The following is a 15,404-nucleotide window of genomic DNA, read 5'->3' as shown; positions in this document are numbered from 1 at the left end:
TTCCGACCAGCCTTGTATTTTCCCGTGAGCTCTTTCGCTGATATGATCAAATGTACCGCTGGTAATCCGACCCACAGCAGTAGGGAGCCCCAGGTATTTCTCACTGAATGCTTGCACATGGATATTTAATGTTGCTTGCAGAACCTGCCTCAACGAATCAGGAGTGTTAGTACTGAAGTATACTGAACTTTTATCACGATTAACACTTTGGCCCGAAGCCTCTCCATAAATCCTGAGAATCTCATTGAGTCTGAGAACACTTGGATTACTTGCATTGATGAAAATCAAACTGTCATCCGCAAATGATAAATGTGTGACCCATGGTGATCTATAACTCACCCTCAGACCCGTGTCTATGGTTACTCCACTGTCAAAAGCTTATTTTGGTCATTGTACTTAAAAATACGATCAATACAGTCACTAAATACGACTTAAGGTGATTATACGGTCACTGACACACCGTATAACTTAGTATTTTGCCTACTTTAACCGGTCAAACTGTCTGTGTGACAAATAAGCAGCCTAGTCAGCCAACGTTCTCTCTACCTTTATGCGAGTCCCACCTGTTAGCGAGTTGAAAGAAATAAAAAGAAAATAGAGTGCACCAGTGAGGTTCGAACTTGAGATCTCAGGGCGGCGCAAGCCATCTTACGTTCACTAGGTTTATGTGAGTTCCGCCGAGTCGTTCCGTCGCGATCGTATCCATCCTGTTGGTGCTAGTGCAAGCCACCGGCCAGAAGCGATACGTACGTACGTCTACCGCAAGACTAAACGTGCACGTGCTGTTAGTCAAGAGATCAATCAAGCAGTTTGCTAGCTTGCTTGCTTTTTTTCTTTTCAAATTGAGGGGCGATGCCCCCGATTTCATTTCATATAATGAAAAGAAACCGATAAACGCTAGATTGCTTGCTTCCTCACACATATGTGTAATAGCTCGAGATGATTTGATCTAGCGTTCTACTCCCTCCGTTTCTAAATATAAGTCTTTTTAAAGATTTATTTTAGAGTGTAGATTCATTTATTTTGTTCTGTTTGTAGTCCATATTAAAATCTTTAAAAAGACTAATATTTAGGAACGGAGAGAGTAAAAACCAACAATCGTCTGCCGTTCCTGAGGTCTCAGCCCTCGCGCCATGTCTTTCACGTTTACACCGCGACCATGTATCTCCTGGCCTTCAGCGTCAGCTGGTTCGCATGCAGCCTGCCGCCGCTTGGCGCGCTCGTGCAATTTCTCACCATATTCGCATCATTCACCACATGCACGTACACACACAAGCATAAGCACAAACACAGCTCGGTACGCACGCACATAAAGCAGCCGCCGCCTGGCATGGCTAGCGCGAGTGGACAGTACTGTCGGGGTGTACATCGTGATGCCGGTCATCCGGGACAGGGTCTCATGAGCGCTCGCCAACTGATAGATGTCAGTGGATGCACAGGAGCTGCGAGAGGAGGCGGTGCAAGGCATACCAACTCTTTGTCTGTGTGAGATGGCCACATGGACGACAACGGCGGCACCCACACCGGTCGCTCTCCTTGCCGTGCGCGCGTACCATGGCGGCCCGGCTGCTGGAGCACGCCCCGGCGGCCTCCGATGTGTCATGTGTGCATGCTGTGTGGTGTGTGCTAGGCTGCTAGCGAGTGTGTGCATGCGTGTTTCGTATTCTGATAATAAGGGGATAGGCTCTTGTTATTTAGCATGACTAACCGTGGTTCAGTTGGCTAGCTCGTTTCGGCGGTAGCCAAAAGTCCAAGTTTCTAATCCCTACTGCACATAATTTTTCCTATTTATTTCTTCATTCAACTAGCTGACTAGGCTACTTATTTGCCACATAGGCAGTTTGACCGGTCAAAGTAGGCAAAATACGAAGCTATATGATGAGTCAGTGACCGTATAATCACCTTGAGTTGTATTTAGTGACCGTATTGACCGTATTCCTGAGTAGTGACCAAAGTGAGCTTTCGACACAAGTACAATGATTAGTGATGCATTTTACTCTTCTTTATGTGCTGGAAAGTTGCAGACCATGTGATATCCGGGGAGCTCGGGACAGAAAATAAAATCAACAGTTTTGAACCTTTCTCAAGGCACAGAATTTGTTCCAACACGAGTAGATATCCATCCCATCTGTACATGTTCTGATTACTGTGCTGTTGTTGAATTATTATGTTTTGAGGCGTGAGTTCTAGCCATGGAATAGGCATAGATTGATAATCCAAGACGTAGTCATGCATTTGAGAAGAGGGGGAATAACAAGGCTTTAAAATTACGAATAGATGCTCATACTGCGCTAGCCTGGAATCTAGTACTCCAGCGATGCTCATACTATGACATTGTCGAAAAAACGTCTTTTATATTAAGTTAGAAGATTATTTGTGTTGCATAGTGCTTCCCAGCGATGGCCGTGCAAAACCATTTACCCACTTCAATAACAAAGAGCATAACTCAGTCGGCATTTTCCACGCAAATTTCACATGAGATGATCGCATAGCAGAATCGGTTCCGGAAGTATCAGTCAACGGCAAAACATCTGTACAAAAATGTTAATCCACCGACTTGACCCGAGTTAAATCATAGACACCATCGAAACAACTGGGTGAACAGACTCCCTCAGACAGGTATAGCGATCCCTTTGCTCGACATGCTGTCAAGGATGTCGTTCAGCGCTTGGCACAATCCAGCAATCTGCAGGTGTGGCAAAGTTGTTGCAATCCATGATTAGAAACGGACGGATGCGTTTTCCTGATAGTTGTTGTAAACGTAGCAGGTACTTGTGGAGAAATTTTTGGTGTCCAGTGCACGAAGGCAAGTGCAAGTATGCAACAGTTCTATCAAGGCTAGTTTCCCGCTTTAACTAAATTTAAAAAAAGGTTAAAACTAGGAAGAAATGAAATACAATGCAAAACTAACCTGTTGGTCCCACTGCTGTAGCCCTTCGGTGTCATCCTCAAAGTGTATCACAGCCTCAACCTGTGGAACAAAGATGTATGCATGAATTTCAGACTGATAACACAAAGATGTGGTTGAGTAATTCTATTCCAGAATTTCATGATCCAATAGCAGATAGTGAATGCCAAGAGAGAGGGCTCATAAAATACCTGATCAATTGAACCCCGCATTCTATCTTCACAGATCATTCGACATGCTATCTTCTCAGCCTGCCAGTAAGAAGTCAATGGTAAGAAGGCTTAAAATTTAAATGGTATCCTAGATTAAGTTCAGAACTCTGCACCCTGTATTTGTATAGCAGTAGAAACCAAAATAAGAACAAGGAGCTGAGCCTGACAAATGTTTCCATGTTTTGGTTGTAAATTTAAATATGTTCCGTTATTAAGTTACACAGCATTGCAACTTCCCTTTTACAAGCCACAAACAATATGGCAAAATATTGCAGAGTAGAGTTCAGGGAAATGAAAGAAACAGCACATTCACAAAGAATTTACCTTTCTAGGGTCAATGCCCAACAATGTTCCAAGCTCCTCAAAGCTGCAGAAATGAATTGATGGTCTGTTAGGTTGAATAAACCAATACTGAATGCACAACAATATCCATGAATACTGACCTGATATTGGTGTAAAGTTTACTGGCACTAAGGAGATTATGCTCAATCATCGCCCGGTCAAGCACAGTAGAGTTGTCTGGCAGAAGGGCTTTCTGTTGAACAGTAATTAGAAAATCCAGTCAGGAATACCATAAATGAGAACTTATTTTCAACGAGGTACAGATGACTAAAAGTTTCCCTACTTGATGCGGCTTCAGCTCCTCTGCAAATGCATCAATTTCTGGTTTCCTCAAAATCCTTTCAAGAAAAACCTGAATATTTGGATAAAGTGCAGACCCTATCAACGAAGAGAACTTATATTCCAAACATAATGCCAGGGGAGTATATCAATGTCAGATACCTTCTGCAGTATTGGGTATATCTTGAGCTTCGAGCATCTTTCATCCTGGAAGGGGCAAATTATTATAACATCATGCCATAAGTCATAGTTTAGGAGTCATTATGATAAGATACACTGGAAAATAAAAATATTTGCACATGACTAAGGTACCCATTATGTTTGTTTCAGGCAGCATAGCTAAAAGACCAAAACATTCAGCGAAAATAAGATGTATAGGTTGCCTGCCAGCGGACAGTTTAAAACTGTGGTGGAAGATGTTCAAAACTAGCAAAATAATTACCAAAAAAGTTAAACATAATTGGTTCACAGGATTATGATATTAGTAAGACCAAATTGGAAAAAAGCCATAGAACGGCGTGTTTTTAGACCTTGGATGGGTTTAGCAAACAGTAGGTTTAACGGCCCTGGGTTCCCACAAATCCTGGATGCAATCTAATTTATTTCACGTTAACTTGATCAGATAACAGGGGAAAGACAATATGATGAGTGGCAAATTAAAATTGTTACCAACCAAAGAGAAAATAGAGACGAAATGAGGCATCACAAGCCCACTATGACAGTAAGGTAAAGCCACAGCTCATCCAAGTTAAAAACTTAACCAGTTAGTCTAAAACCCAAGATAGGTGACACAGCTCCAACTCTAAAGAGAACAAGCAGATGGGGTGGGGGGGCAAGACCATGGTTATGGGTGGGGTTAGAGGCTATTTGGATTGCGCCAAGCCAGCCCCGCCAATCTATGGGCAAGCCAAATAATGAATCGAGGATTCCCCCACCCGCGACATGCCAACAATTTGGCAGAAATTGAACTGCATGAAGTGAGGTGTGCTGGACCCACCAAATAATTGTTGCCCAACTAAACATGCAACCAGATCTGGTCAACGGCCAACTTTTTGGAAGGGCAGCTCACGGCTCCCATCTAAAGAGCCCCTTGAATTCAGAGCTTGTTTACCATCTTGCCATTATTACAAATAAACATTTCTCGGTACCCTGCGGGTGCAGGGATCGAAGCCTGGTGCATCTATACTTGGGCCTTAGTACCACAAGGGCAAAATTGACCAGCGAACTCCTAATCGTCCAACATCATATTATGTTGTGCTTTGCCAAGACAGCTCCAGCAACATGTATTCGGGTTATGGAGGGAGTACTCCCTTCATTCCAGTGAATAAAGTGCACGCGTATCTCGAGAATCAAGTTTGACCGTCAAGTTTAACCAACAAAATGTGGGTTATGTGCAGCAAAAGTTATACTGTTGAATTTGTATTTGAAAAGACCAGTGGTATAATTGTAAAGTCACGTAACTTATATATTATTGGTCAAATTAATGATCAATGTTAAAACTCAACGAAACTACTCTGCACACAACAATGCACATACTAATTTTGTACGATGCCTACTTTGAACGGTTCTGATTTGCAAAATGATGCAATCTAATGGATGATTTGATCCATCATACAAAAATTGTAAGGAAAGCTATCGTATGTATAGCACTGCTCAAATCTCAAAATGTGTGTTAACAACTTAAACCAGTGGGACTAAAACTCTAAATAAATGACGTGGCTTGCATTGATGGTTTCCAATTGGCAAAACAGGATCAAGAGAGAACTAAGACTATCATGATGGTTAGAAGTTACTGGAGCAATTAATGATAATGGATTAAATAATAAAGGTGTGAAGCCACAGGAGCTAAAAGCCAATACCTTGTACAATGTAGCAAGAACACGAGAGCGTTGTGGGCCAGCACCAGCCAATATTGTGCATGTTACAGCAGCACTAAGAGCTTGCTCAAGAGCATTTTCATCAATCTCTCTGAGAAAATACAGAAACAATGTTCCATCAAGATTTTTGAGAACAAAATATGGAAGCAATATCAGTTCCAAACACGACTTGCCAATAACCACTGCAGTATCTAAACATGAGTGTCAAATAGGGTAATTTATTTCATATAATGAGCAAAATATTGAAATAGCAAGTGTGTAAAGTAGAGATTAGGCACCACTACACCGGCAAGGCAACAAAGGACCATAGAAAACAGAACATTAAAAGGGAGTAAGCCTTACTCATCCCCGATTTGGCGTTGCTCAATCTGAGAGATACCATAGTACCGAAGTGCAGCTTCCAAGAATTTACGCTTTAGATCTAAAATTCTCGCATAGCAGACCTATAAGAGATATAAGAAGGGAACTAAATTGTTGTCCTTGGTTGTAGGCAGATAGATTGTTAAACTATTTCTGAACCAACAAACCTTGTATTGTAAGTTCAGAACTTCCTGGTTGCTGTTTGTGACCAAAAACGAGGCTTTGTTGATAAAAGCTTCAGCATTCACTGCATCATCATCCTACAAAATTAAGAAGTACATTAGTCCAGCTGACAATGCAAATGAGCCAATGACAACAAAGGCTAAACAGCACTAACCTCCAAATAGAGTCGCGCAATCTGGACGCACTTGGATAATTTGTTTGTGTCATCAAGCATCCTGGTTTTTTAGCAGATGGTCAGATTTCCCAGACTTATAAAATTCATTGACATGTAAAGAGAGACAAAAGCTTCTACCTGATTCCTGAGTCCAAGTCAATGCCACTAAGCATTTGTGCTGCTCTCGACCATTGTTGTTCAGATTCATACAGTTCTGCAAGCTTCTCCCTAATCACCACTACCTGGATATAGACAGACAGAAAAATTATATGTTAAGAATGTTGCAACACTTCTTTTTAATAACAACAAGGTCAATCATGAAATCACCGAAGAAGATTTAATGAGTGGTTACAAAGCCCACAGAAACAGATATTAAGTCAGTTATTTGTGGTAGAGAAACAAATCTAGAGATTCACATTCTCTAGATTTACATGAAGAAGCTGGAATAGCAGTAAATATCACATATAATTCACCGGATAATTTCTTTCACAAGATGACAAGCATGATGCAGCCATAACTGCTAATTTCTTTCACAAATTGCTTTCACAAGATAGATTTACATTCTATCTTGGTTTACTTTGATGGTACCTACTACCTAGAATATGAATATCTAAGACCTTTGACATAATTGCAATAAATAGAAATCATACTACTCCATAACTGCTAATTTTAGTGACTGTTCTCAGCAGCTTAACAAAGTTTAAACCAATGACAATATAAATTGCAACTTCAACAAGAACTCCGAAACAGTAACAGTAAAGAAGTAAACCACAGATATTTAGATTTCTGAAATGCAATGCATAAGAGGGACATGATGCACGAAGCTATAGGTAGATATTCAGGTTTCTGCAATGCAACCCATATGAACATAGAATGAGTAGCAACAGTAATTCCTATATTGCATTATTTTCTCTACTCACAGACAAGATCATGAGGTATTATAAAACTATAATCCTTGAGCAATAATTTTCCTGTTTATACCTAGTATCGAACTATCACACAGATAATCAAAATAAGTTAACCATGTGGGGTAATAAGCTTAAGGAATTGGATCAAATGGCTGATAAGTGGCTTATAATGACTGGACACCAAATCAATAGGTCTTCATAATGGATTACAGACTAACACGGCTTGTCAAAGCTGTGTAGTTGACTGCCTGACTGGCATAACTCAACTATAGCTCTATTTCCCCTGAAAAATATGCCACACGGAAATCTAAATGGTAGAGAGCATCAACAAAAAATGCATAACATTAAACTCAATACTTGCCTTTGCATACATAATCTAAGCTGAGACTGCATAAATGAGATAACAGGATGACATCATCTTCATGCAATGCATATTCCCTTGGATAAAAATTAGCCAACACCCAAATTGGCCACTCCAAAGCAAATCTCACGAGAACAGAAAATCCCATTACAGCAATAGCTCCATACGTACTACTAGTAGTTACTGGGCAAGTTCAAAATTGAGTGGCAGGTGTGACCAACTGTCAAAACAAAAGTGCTGTGATAGCAATTTCCCAAAAATTATATCATGGCATTGCATAGTAGCTATGCAGGCTGTGCAGTACAACATACTACAACTAGTACAGAGCAATCTGGTACTTAAAATTAGTCTGCTAGGAACCGAAGGGTGCCTACCTGCTCCTCGAAGGAGACCACACGAGGCTGGATCTGCGTGAGCGCGTAGTGGGCAACCTCCTTCTGAGAGTCCGGCTCCAGCTTCCCCAGCTCCTGCGCGAACGTCTGCAGCAGCTGACGCGACACCACGAGAGGCACCTCATCCGACACCACTGCGCTCGCAACAATCCCGGCCATTACGCCCAGAACAAAAATTAAATACCCAGAAATCTAGGGCTAGGGTTTCAGTGAAGCGCGTTACTGTGGTTGAGGAAGCGCTTCGCCTGGGGGATGTCCGGCGGGGAAGACGAGATGACGGAGGCGAGGATGTGGCGGTACTGCTCGATCTTCTGGCGCTGGTCGGCGATCGCCGCCGCGCTTGCGAGGGCGCTGTCCATGGCTTCCTCCGCCTGGGCTACCGCGGACAGCCGCAGGGGTTGGTGGTTGTCGCCGGCGTCGGAGATGGAGTGGCCTAGGGTTTTGGCGTTTGATCTGCGGAGAAGATGAGGGGAAAAGCTATAACTGGGTTTTGCAGATGAACTGGGTCGGATATATTCTGCTGGGGAGTAGGACGATGGGCCGCCTTATGTTTTTTCTAGTCGTGGGCCGCCTTGTTATTTGGGCCTAAAGTTTTGGTTTCGTCTTGAGACTCTATGGGCAACTGAGCCTTTAGTTTTATTTTTTTTTATTTTCTTTGACGCGTCCTTCAGTTTTATCGAGAGCAACTACTTAACGAGCGCTCCTTCGGGAGCCCCGCAACAATCAGCGCCACTTGGCAAGACCTCAGTCGCCCGCCCCGTGTCGCGCTCTGGGCGCTTCCTCTGGATATTTTTTTCCACACACGTTTTCGGCTTTTAAACGGGTTTTTTTTGGTATTTTCGACGTTTCAGTTTCTACCGGTCTTCCTTAGCTTTTGGGTCAAAAAAATTACGCGAAAAAAATGTGTTTTCTTTTATTATTATTTCACGAGAGTCATGGTTTTGCTTCCGTGAAAGGCACGGATGTGCTTCCGCGAGAGTCACGGCTGTGCCTTTCGGAAACGGAAAAAAACATAGTTTTTGTTTTTTTTCCTTTCGCAAGAGGCATGGTTTTGCTTCTGCGAGAGGCACGGTCATGCTTTCGCGAGAGTTACGGTCGTGCCTTTCGGAAACAAAAAAAACGCATTTTCTAAAAAAAAAATCCTTCTGCGAGAGGCACGGTTTTGCTTTCGTAAGAGGCACGATTGTGCTTTCGCTAGAGTCACGGCCGTGCCTTTCGAAAAAGGAAAAAAACGTGTTTTCTGTTTTTTTTTCTTCCGCAAGAGGCACGGTTTTTTTCGCGAAAGGCACGGTTGTGCTTTCATGAGAGTCACGGCCTCTCGAAAACAGAAAAAAACGCGTTTTCTGTTTTTTTTCCTTCCGCGAGAGTCACGGTCGTGCCTCTCGGAAAAGGAAAAAACACGTTTTCTGTTTTTTTCCTTCCGCGAGAGGCACGGGCGTGCTTTCGCGGGAGGAACGAGCGTGGCTCTTTCGGAAAGGGGGAAAACCCGTGCTCCCTGGTCGGTTTTTTCGTCCAGTTGTTTCGTGAAAAAAGGTTCGTCAAAACCTATCAACATCGGATCAAGTTTTGAAAATCTCGATGCGAGGAATCCAACGGTGAAAACGGTTCAAGATTTGGACGCAGGGTTTAAGAGATAAAACGTTTTGAATAAACGAATCTATGAAAAAAGGGAAAACTCCCAGGTTGCAACAAGTGGCGCACATACGGCGTGCCACTTGTTGCAACCTGGGGAGGTGGGAGTGGTCTTTGTAACGAGTACTCCTCAACTAGTGATTTCGAGTTTTATCTTGTAACACATGCAATGAAACCAGGGCAACTCTATGTCTTTCGCCTTGGGTTGGCAAGGCACGTTCTTATTTGGCGCTTGCTTATGCGCTGATTTTTTTTGCGAGTGAAATATTTGTATTACTCAATCACATAGTCCTCACAATCAATGAGGGCTAGAACCAAAGAAACATCCGGGCCAGACGATAACCAAGTCATAGTTCTGCCCTCAACTCTAGCAAATTTAACTAAACTATCACTAACATTATTTTGAGTGCGGTAAATATGAGTAATACAACATTCACGTAAGCCCATAAGATGCTTAATCTCCTTGACGATAGAAGCGTGGCCCGATCTATCTTGTTCCCGCGCTTGGATAAACTTCACTGCAACTATAGAATCCATCTCCACCATGATTGACAATTCACTTCTCTGAATGGCAAGAGAGAGACCCTCCATGCAAGCACATAAATCAGCCTCAAGTGTATCACGGCAAGAAAAGAGAGCCCTGCGAGCAGAGAAAATGATACTGCCCTTTTCATCTCTAAGGACTGTACCTGCACCGGCACGACCATCATCAGCAAAGGCACCATCGGTGTTGAGTTTAACCCAACCACCCTTTCGAGGACACCACCTGAGTTGCACCCCTGTTCCCATTATCACAAGCCGCCTCTTCACTATTTTCTCACAAGTGATGATAGACTTACCTTGTTAGGATCTGCAGATAGCTCTGTTTTGAGGCCAATCAAGGAACCAAGATAGCTGCAAGATAGGTTCTGGATACTTCCATTGGTAGAGGAGGCTTATGATGCACAACTTCGTTCTGTACATGCCATATTCGCCAAATCATCATGAGTAACATAGACCGCTCAATGTCAGGCAAAGGCTCAAGCACCTAGAATAACCATTCCCTCCTAGCATTCTAAATTGAAGACAGTGGCGGCAACATCTAAACCTCAGTCATAACACTCAAAATTCTTGAGCCAGATTACACCGAGCGAAGGGGTGGAAATTGTCCTCCAGTTCAGACGCGCGCACCAGACATAAATCATCATCTTCGAGACCTATCATGTGTTTCTTTTGCCAGGTAGGCAAGGTATTCATCGCAAGTCTCCATGCAAAGTTGCGGACAGTAGGTGGCACCTCGCATGACCAAATATATTTCCAACAATCACGCCGACCATCCTCTCTCGAACTAGACCCAGAAGAAGTATCTTTGTGCGCCTCATCAAAGGCCAACTATTATGCACTTCTGACGGGAAACACTCTGTACTTTGGACCTTAGGCCAGTGTTCGGACTCCAATCCAGGCGAAGCACTGAAATTTCTAAGACATTCACCTGCATAAAGATGTTCTCAAGTAAGCCAGAAATCCAGGAACCATTAGCATTTAAGAGTTCATCAACAAATTTGATTCTGCACGTTCCTTGGGGGAAGATAGGTTTGTATGAAAAAGGTCTCGGATCCAATTATTCCGCCACACACGAATGCTCCTGCCATCCCCCACCCTCCACACCAAACCTTTTTTCAGAAGTTCTAATCCATTGCCTACCATGTTCCATGAAGAAGACGCGTTTTCGGTGAAGACCGTGTCCTCAATTTTTCCACCTGGACAATAACAAGCACTGAGAACCTGTGCACATAAGACTTTCGGGTTTAACAATTAGCCTCCATGCTTGACGAGCTAAAAGGGCTTGGTTAAAGAGCCGGAAGTATCTAAACCCAACACCGCCTCTCTCTTTTGGTTGTAGAAGATCATCCCACCCACACTAGTGAACTTTCCTCTTCCCATTGGTAGAACCCCAATAAAAACTTTGCACCATTCTAGTAGGTTCATCACACACCGAAAAAGGGAAGCTTAAACATACCCATTGAAAGAACATGCGGTGCCCCCATGCTTGGTTTTGGTAATTGATGACAATCTCTATGGACTAATGGTTGCCTTGAGTAATATTTGAAGGTTTTGTCCATAGGCTTTTCTTGGAATACATGTGTTGGTTTCAAGGAGAGTTTGTGTCGACCAAGGTGCTATTCAAGGAATTACCTAAAGATTGGTCTTGTGAGAGGTTGATCAAGACTAAGTCAAAGAGTGAATCAAGTTGATCAACACACAAAGCGTAGAAGATGTACCGAGAGGGATCAAGCGATCCCATGGTATAGTAAGCATTGTCAATTATGCTTTGTGTACTAACCCATGGTCTTCGTGAGAGTTCTTTGTGGGGTTAGGTTGCGGTGTGCAAGTTCAAGTGATGCATCACGAAGACATCAAGTGCTTGAAACTTGCTGTCCATTGTGGTGATAATGGACTTGTGAAGATGTGCCGAAGAGTGGCTCACCCATAGTGGAGTATGGGGGATCAATCTACTAGTCTTCACCGAGCCAATGCAATCAAGAAAGGTGGTCCAACTTGAGGAAGTCAAGATCATCTACATCTAGCTCAAGTGTGCTTTGTGCAAGACAAAGGTTTGCCCTTGATAGGTTTTCTATTTTACCGGTCTCATGGTGGTAGTTGGGAGACCGGGTTATAGGATCGATTGCCGTACTATCAAGGGGGGGCTCTTGATGAGTAGCTTGATCGTATCGTTCGCAGAGAGCTCAAACCATTGCATCCTTGCATCATATTTCTTGGTTCTTGTTTGGTTATCTTTGTGAGTCTTAGAGCTTATGGTCATCTTCTTGACAAGCTCGAGTTCATCGAAAACGGAGTTCACATGCTTCTTCTATTGTGTTTTCGGTGTTGGAGGTTTTACCGGTCTTATTCGAGGAACGGTTCTCACCATTTTCTTATGGGCCTTTTCTAATTTGCTTATTATTGTTATTTCTATCAAGATTGTGTTAGCTCTTGTCGCTAGCTTTCCAACAAACTTGGTTTCGTTGAATTCGTAGTCCGTTTGCAGAAGTGTGTCAGTTTTGGTGTCCTTATAAAAGCTGCAGCGGTACCACCGCTCGTGGGAGCGGTACTACCGCTTGGAGGGGATGTAATTTTTACTACCGCTCTTGGGAGCGGTACTACCGCTTGGAGCGGTACTACCGCGGCTACTTCCGTGGCTACTTCCGCTCCAGACCAAAAACTCGTCACAAGTCCAGCGGTGGTAGGCACGGATGTATTTTTTTAGTACCGCTCGCAAGCAGTAGTACCGCTACCCTTTGATGTAGTACCGCTACCCCTAGTGGTAGTACCGTGAGGACGAGCGGTAGTACCAATCTGTGTGGGTTGTGAGCATAACGGTTGGATTTTCTCCACCTATAAAAGGGGGTCTTCTTCCCCAATGTACCTTATCCTTTGAGCTCGTGTTCTTCCCCCATTGTTGACCTTCTTCGAGCTTGCTAACTCTCAATCCCTCCATGGATTCTTGCTAGTATTTGGGGGAAAAGAGAGAGGAGATCTAGATCCACATTTCCACCAATCACTTTCTCCTCTATGTGAGGGGAACCCTTTGGATATAGATCTTGGAGTTCTTTGTGTTCTCTTCTTCGTTCTTCCTCTCATTTTCCTCCCTAGCATTAGTTGCTTCGGTGGGATTTGGGAGAGAAGGACTTGGGCACTCCGCGTGCCCTTGCCATTGCATTTGGTGCATAGGTTTGAGTCCTCCACAATGATACGTGGAAGTTACAAGTTGAGAAGCTTATTACTCTTGGGTGCTTGGTACCCTTGAGCTTGTTCCTCTTGGGTGCTTGGGCGCCCTAGACGATTGTGGTGTAAAGCTCCGGGCAAGCGTCGGGGTATCCAATTAGGTTGTGGAGATCGCCCCGAGCAATTTGACGGGTACCGGTGACCGCCCCCAAGGGTTGCCAAAGTGTACGGGTTCGGTGACCGCCCCCAAGGGTTGCCATTTGTACGGGTTCGGTGACCGCCCTCAAGGGTCCCTTAGTGGAATCAGGGCATCTTGCATTGTGCGAGGGCGTGAGGAGATTACGGTGGACCTAGTGGCTTTTTGGGGAGCATTGTTCCTCCACATCGCTCCAAACGGAGATTAGCATCCGCAAGGGTGTGAACTTCGGGATACATCGTCGTCTCCGCGTGCCTCGGTTATCTCTTACCCGAGCCCTTTACTTATGCACTTTACTTTGTGATAGCCATATTGTTAATTGTCATATATCTTGCTATCACCTAGTAGTTAATCTTGCTTAGCATAAGTTGTTGGTGCACATGGGTGAGCCTAGTTGTTGTAGGTTTTGTGCTTGACAAATTAACCACTAGGTTCATTCCGCATTTGTTCAAGCCTAAACCGTAATTATTTTAAAGCGCCTATTCACCCCCCCTCTAGGCGACATCCTCGATCTTTCAATTGGTATTAGAGCCTCGTCTCTCGTGTTTAGGCTTAACCGCCTAGAGAGTAAAGATGTCGACTAGGGGATTAGGATTCTTTGACACTCTTAGTTTCGATGGCACAAATTTTGATGTTTGGGTAATTCGCATGCTTAATCTCTTTAGGGTCATGGACCCAAATTTAGAGCGAATTGTAGATATGGGGTTTTATCCTCCAAAGGATCCCCAAAGATTATCTTTAGAGGATGAGAAAAACTCTTATCTCAATTCTCAAGCTTCTAATGTGCTTTTCGATGCTTTGAGCAATGTAGTTATATTTCAACTCATGCCGTTCCGGGATGCTCATGAGTTGTGGACAAAGCTTCAAGATAAATATGGTGTGTCCAAGATTTGTGGGGATGATTGTTCTCCCTCCACCTTCGGTCGTGTTGCCTTCTCAACTTCTTCTACTTCACCTACATGTGGATTGCCACAAGGTAATGCTATGGTGAGTAGTGTTGGTCATTGCAATGATGATAGTGTGCTTGTTCTTGGTGATCCTTCATCATTATCTTATTGCAATGGTCTTTCTTTGGAATTTAACACTTCGAGCACCTTACATGTTTCACATGCTTGTGTTGATAGTCCTTGCATATCATGTAGAAATTGCTTGCTCATCTCATGATGATATGCGTGCTATGACTTGTTGCCATGATAAAAATGTATCTATTTCCTCGAGTTGTTGTGCTAACAATGTAGAGGAAACTCAACACTCCATGGAACAAGATGTGGTCTTAAATGGTGCTGCAAGGGATCCTACATCATCATTTATTGCTTTATGCCTTATGGCTAAGGCTTCAAAGGTATCTCCTACTTTGAACGCCAATATGTCTCTTGATGATGATGTTAATGCTAATGATGAAGAGAATGATAACGTTGCCTCCTTAAAAATTAAGGGGGAAATGGTCTTTAAAGCTCTTCATAAAAATAAAATTGCTCGTTCCAACTTCATGGAAATCATGTCCATTGCCATTGAGGGCAAGAATTATATTGAGGAGTTGGAATCTCATCTTGAGGAGCATGAGGTCACCATTGAGAAAATGGAAGGTCCCGAGCGTGATTACGCTGAGATTGCAGACCTCTCTCAAGCTCTTGAACTTGAACAAACCACCAAGGAAACTCTTGAGGAGACTTTTGCTCTAGAACTATCTAGAGTGAAGGAATCTCATGATAGAGCTCTTGAGGTGGCCAATGATTTTGAAACTAAAAATGATAAGCTTGAAGTTGCGCATGCTAAACTCCTTGAGGACTTTGGGCACCTCGAAAATGGCTCAAGGGTCATTAAGAGTGAGCTCATCAAACTCACCGAGTCTCATGCACAACTTAAAGCTTCATATTCAAAAGAGCTTGCCAAGT

The 15,404-nt window shown here is 43.3% G+C and overlaps 1 protein-coding gene across 1 annotated transcript; it reads right to left on the bottom strand.

The window, feature by feature from the left end:
* Positions 1-2,456: 2,456 nt before the first annotated feature.
* LOC123098391 (COP9 signalosome complex subunit 4) lies at positions 2,457-8,472 on the bottom strand. Its single transcript, XM_044520361.1, has 14 exons — positions 8,200-8,472; positions 7,959-8,110; positions 6,454-6,557; positions 6,316-6,376; positions 6,146-6,238; positions 5,961-6,061; positions 5,601-5,709; positions 3,904-3,948; positions 3,746-3,814; positions 3,564-3,655; positions 3,445-3,487; positions 3,100-3,159; positions 2,912-2,971; positions 2,457-2,686 (listed from the first exon to the last, which is right to left on the bottom strand). The coding sequence occupies exons 1-14, from the start codon at positions 8,333-8,335 to the stop codon at positions 2,612-2,614; spliced, it is 1,200 nt and encodes a 399-aa protein (XP_044376296.1). The 5' UTR covers positions 8,336-8,472; the 3' UTR covers positions 2,457-2,611.
* Positions 8,473-15,404: the final 6,932 nt, after the last annotated feature.

Source organism: Triticum aestivum, chromosome 4D (genome assembly GCF_018294505.1).
Source record: "Triticum aestivum cultivar Chinese Spring chromosome 4D, IWGSC CS RefSeq v2.1, whole genome shotgun sequence".
NCBI lineage: Eukaryota > Viridiplantae > Streptophyta > Magnoliopsida > Poales > Poaceae > Triticum > Triticum aestivum.
Note: the sequence above shows the minus strand (reverse complement) of the source record. Positions and strands in the feature narration are given on the sequence as shown.

What these genes read in the sequence shown, in the direction of transcription:
- LOC123098391 (XM_044520361.1), bottom strand. Translation starts at nt 8,335, where the DNA reads ATGGACAGCGCCCTCGCAAGCGCGGCGGCGATCGCCGACCAGCGCCAG. An exon ending in TATACCCAATACTGCAGAAG is followed by an intron (nt 3,815 to 3,903) that starts GTATCTGACATT and finishes CCAAATATTCAG; the next exon opens with GTTTTTCTTGAAAGGATTTT. An exon ending in TGGGCATTGACCCTAGAAAG is followed by an intron (nt 3,160 to 3,444) that starts GTAAATTCTTTG and finishes TCTTACTGGCAG; the next exon opens with GCTGAGAAGATAGCATGTCG.